The sequence below is a fragment of the Etheostoma cragini genome, chromosome 23 (assembly GCF_013103735.1).
Source record: "Etheostoma cragini isolate CJK2018 chromosome 23, CSU_Ecrag_1.0, whole genome shotgun sequence".
Lineage (NCBI taxonomy): Eukaryota > Metazoa > Chordata > Actinopteri > Perciformes > Percidae > Etheostoma > Etheostoma cragini.
This window is the reverse complement of record NC_048429.1, coordinates 602,461-604,340: the sequence shown is the minus strand read 5'-3', so window position 1 is coordinate 604,340 and position 1,880 is coordinate 602,461. Positions and strand designations below refer to the sequence as shown.

At 40.7% G+C, this 1,880-nt stretch overlaps 1 protein-coding gene across 1 annotated transcript in view; it reads left to right on the top strand.

Moving 5' to 3' along the window:
- The first annotated feature begins 90 nt into the window (after positions 1-90).
- LOC117939051 (tetraspanin-9-like) overlaps positions 91-1,880 on the top strand; it is a 2,501-nt gene continuing 711 nt past the window's right edge. Inside the window, exons 1-3 of the mRNA XM_034864094.1 lie at positions 91-345; positions 1,244-1,312; positions 1,405-1,528. Coding sequence (XP_034719985.1) covers positions 286-345; positions 1,244-1,312; positions 1,405-1,528 — 253 coding nt within the window. The 5' untranslated portion in view covers positions 91-285. The remainder of the gene's footprint in view (positions 346-1,243; positions 1,313-1,404; positions 1,529-1,880) is intronic.

The following is a 1,880-nucleotide window of genomic DNA, read 5'->3' as shown; positions in this document are numbered from 1 at the left end:
CTCTAACCAATCCAGACGGAAAAACACTACGAGGACTAGCCAATCAGGGTCAGAGTAGGGCGGGCGTTGTCTTCGCTTTCCAAAGAAACAGCGGGGCGGCGCCATCTTCATCTCTGTCACTTACTGGAAGCTTTAACGGTCTACGGGTCCTCCCCTCCGGTCCTCTCCCGCCCCCCGGCGCTCCTGTCGCTTAAAACCCAGCACCTCCCCCGATCGCGCCTCACTTCTCCGTTACACTCGGCTCCTCAGTTGAACCATCCTTGTGCTGTACTCCCATCTTTCAACATGACTCAGGTCAACTGCTGCCTCAAATGGCTCCTCACCATCTTCAACATCATCTTCGCGGTGAGTTTCTCTCTGTTTTAACCGCCGTTAATAAAATGGCCGCCGTCGATTCTCCGATCGAACGTTGAGATTGAGACGTTGACGTTGGATGTCCGCGTCTCTCAGGCGTCGTTTAATTCTTCAAAAATATGTAAAATACATCATAAAAACGTCTTATTCAGCGTTTTTCTTTGTATTTCAATACTTAAATCGGCCATAAGTGAGAAGGTGCGATAAGCTGAAAGTTTTTAATGAGGAAAAACAGCCGTTGTTGGATGCTAACTTTCGTTGCTAGTAACGTTAACGGCTAACTTTAAGTGTAAATAAACCGATTTTATGTTTTAAAAAAAAAAATATTTTTTATTAATTTAAAATGATGTATATTGTCTGTTTTGCGCGTTTAAACGTCTAAATGTTTTAATAAAATTAAATAAATTCAACAATTAATGGGCCATTATGTATTTACTTATTGCATTGTTAGTGTATAAAATATTTTTTATGCTTTTTGTTTTTAGTTTTGACTTGGTTTTAATACAAAAAACATATTGCAGCTGTTATTGTAAATTTAATAAGTTAAGCATTTTGTTTTTTCATTTAATATTAGATATTTTCCAACGATTTCTTATACCCTTCATAGTGGACCATACCATCTTTTCTAGTGTGTTTTTGTCACTTCTTTTTTTGATTATTAATATTAATTGAAGACATTTGCACCATGAATCGTTGCAAATCAATTATCCAGAATGCTGTAAATCATGTGTTTGAAGCTCAAAATTAATGCTACAAATTTTAGAATGTGAACGGTGGTTAATGGGATTTTTTTGACCACCTTTTCTGCAGTGAAGTGAACCTCATCGTGTACTTTTACTGTGTTTTTTGAGTTGCTGGCTCTGATTAAACTCTGTTTTTATGGTTTCAGATTGTCGGCGTCGGCGTCATCGTGGTCGCTCTGATGGTTCAGTTCCACATCGCCGACGAAAACTTCCCTGTAAGAACAACCACTGTTTCAACAAAGTAACTCAGTGTGTGAAACCCAAAACCACAAATTATGAACCGGTCCATCACTTCTTCTGTCTGCAGGTTGAGTTCAACCCATCCTGTTTGTACGTCTTGGGCTCCATTGTCATGGTGATTGCCATCCTGGGAGCCGTCGGCGCCTGCAACGAGAACAAAGCGTGCATGGTCCTGGTGAGTACAAAGCAAAGTGGCGGCTACTGGTCTTTAAAAGAGGGGGGAGCTCATTTTCAGCCTCCAAAATAAAAAATTTCAACATGCCGGAACAGTACAGGGGGGTAAAACTTCCCAATAACAGGATGAGGAGTCATCATATATTTTGTTGCAATCTTCTCTTCTTAAGGAAGTTCTCACATCGGCTGTGACGTCTCTGAGGTTGGGGGGGGGGCTGTTGAAATTTGAACACAGATGTCGGTGGTGGTGGTTGTTGTTTTAAACTTCTGGTTTTAACTTTGGTCTACAGCCACCCACCAGACTCCATGTAAATAATCACTACTTTTAGCATGTATAGAGCAGCATATCTCCACCAGACTCCATGTAAA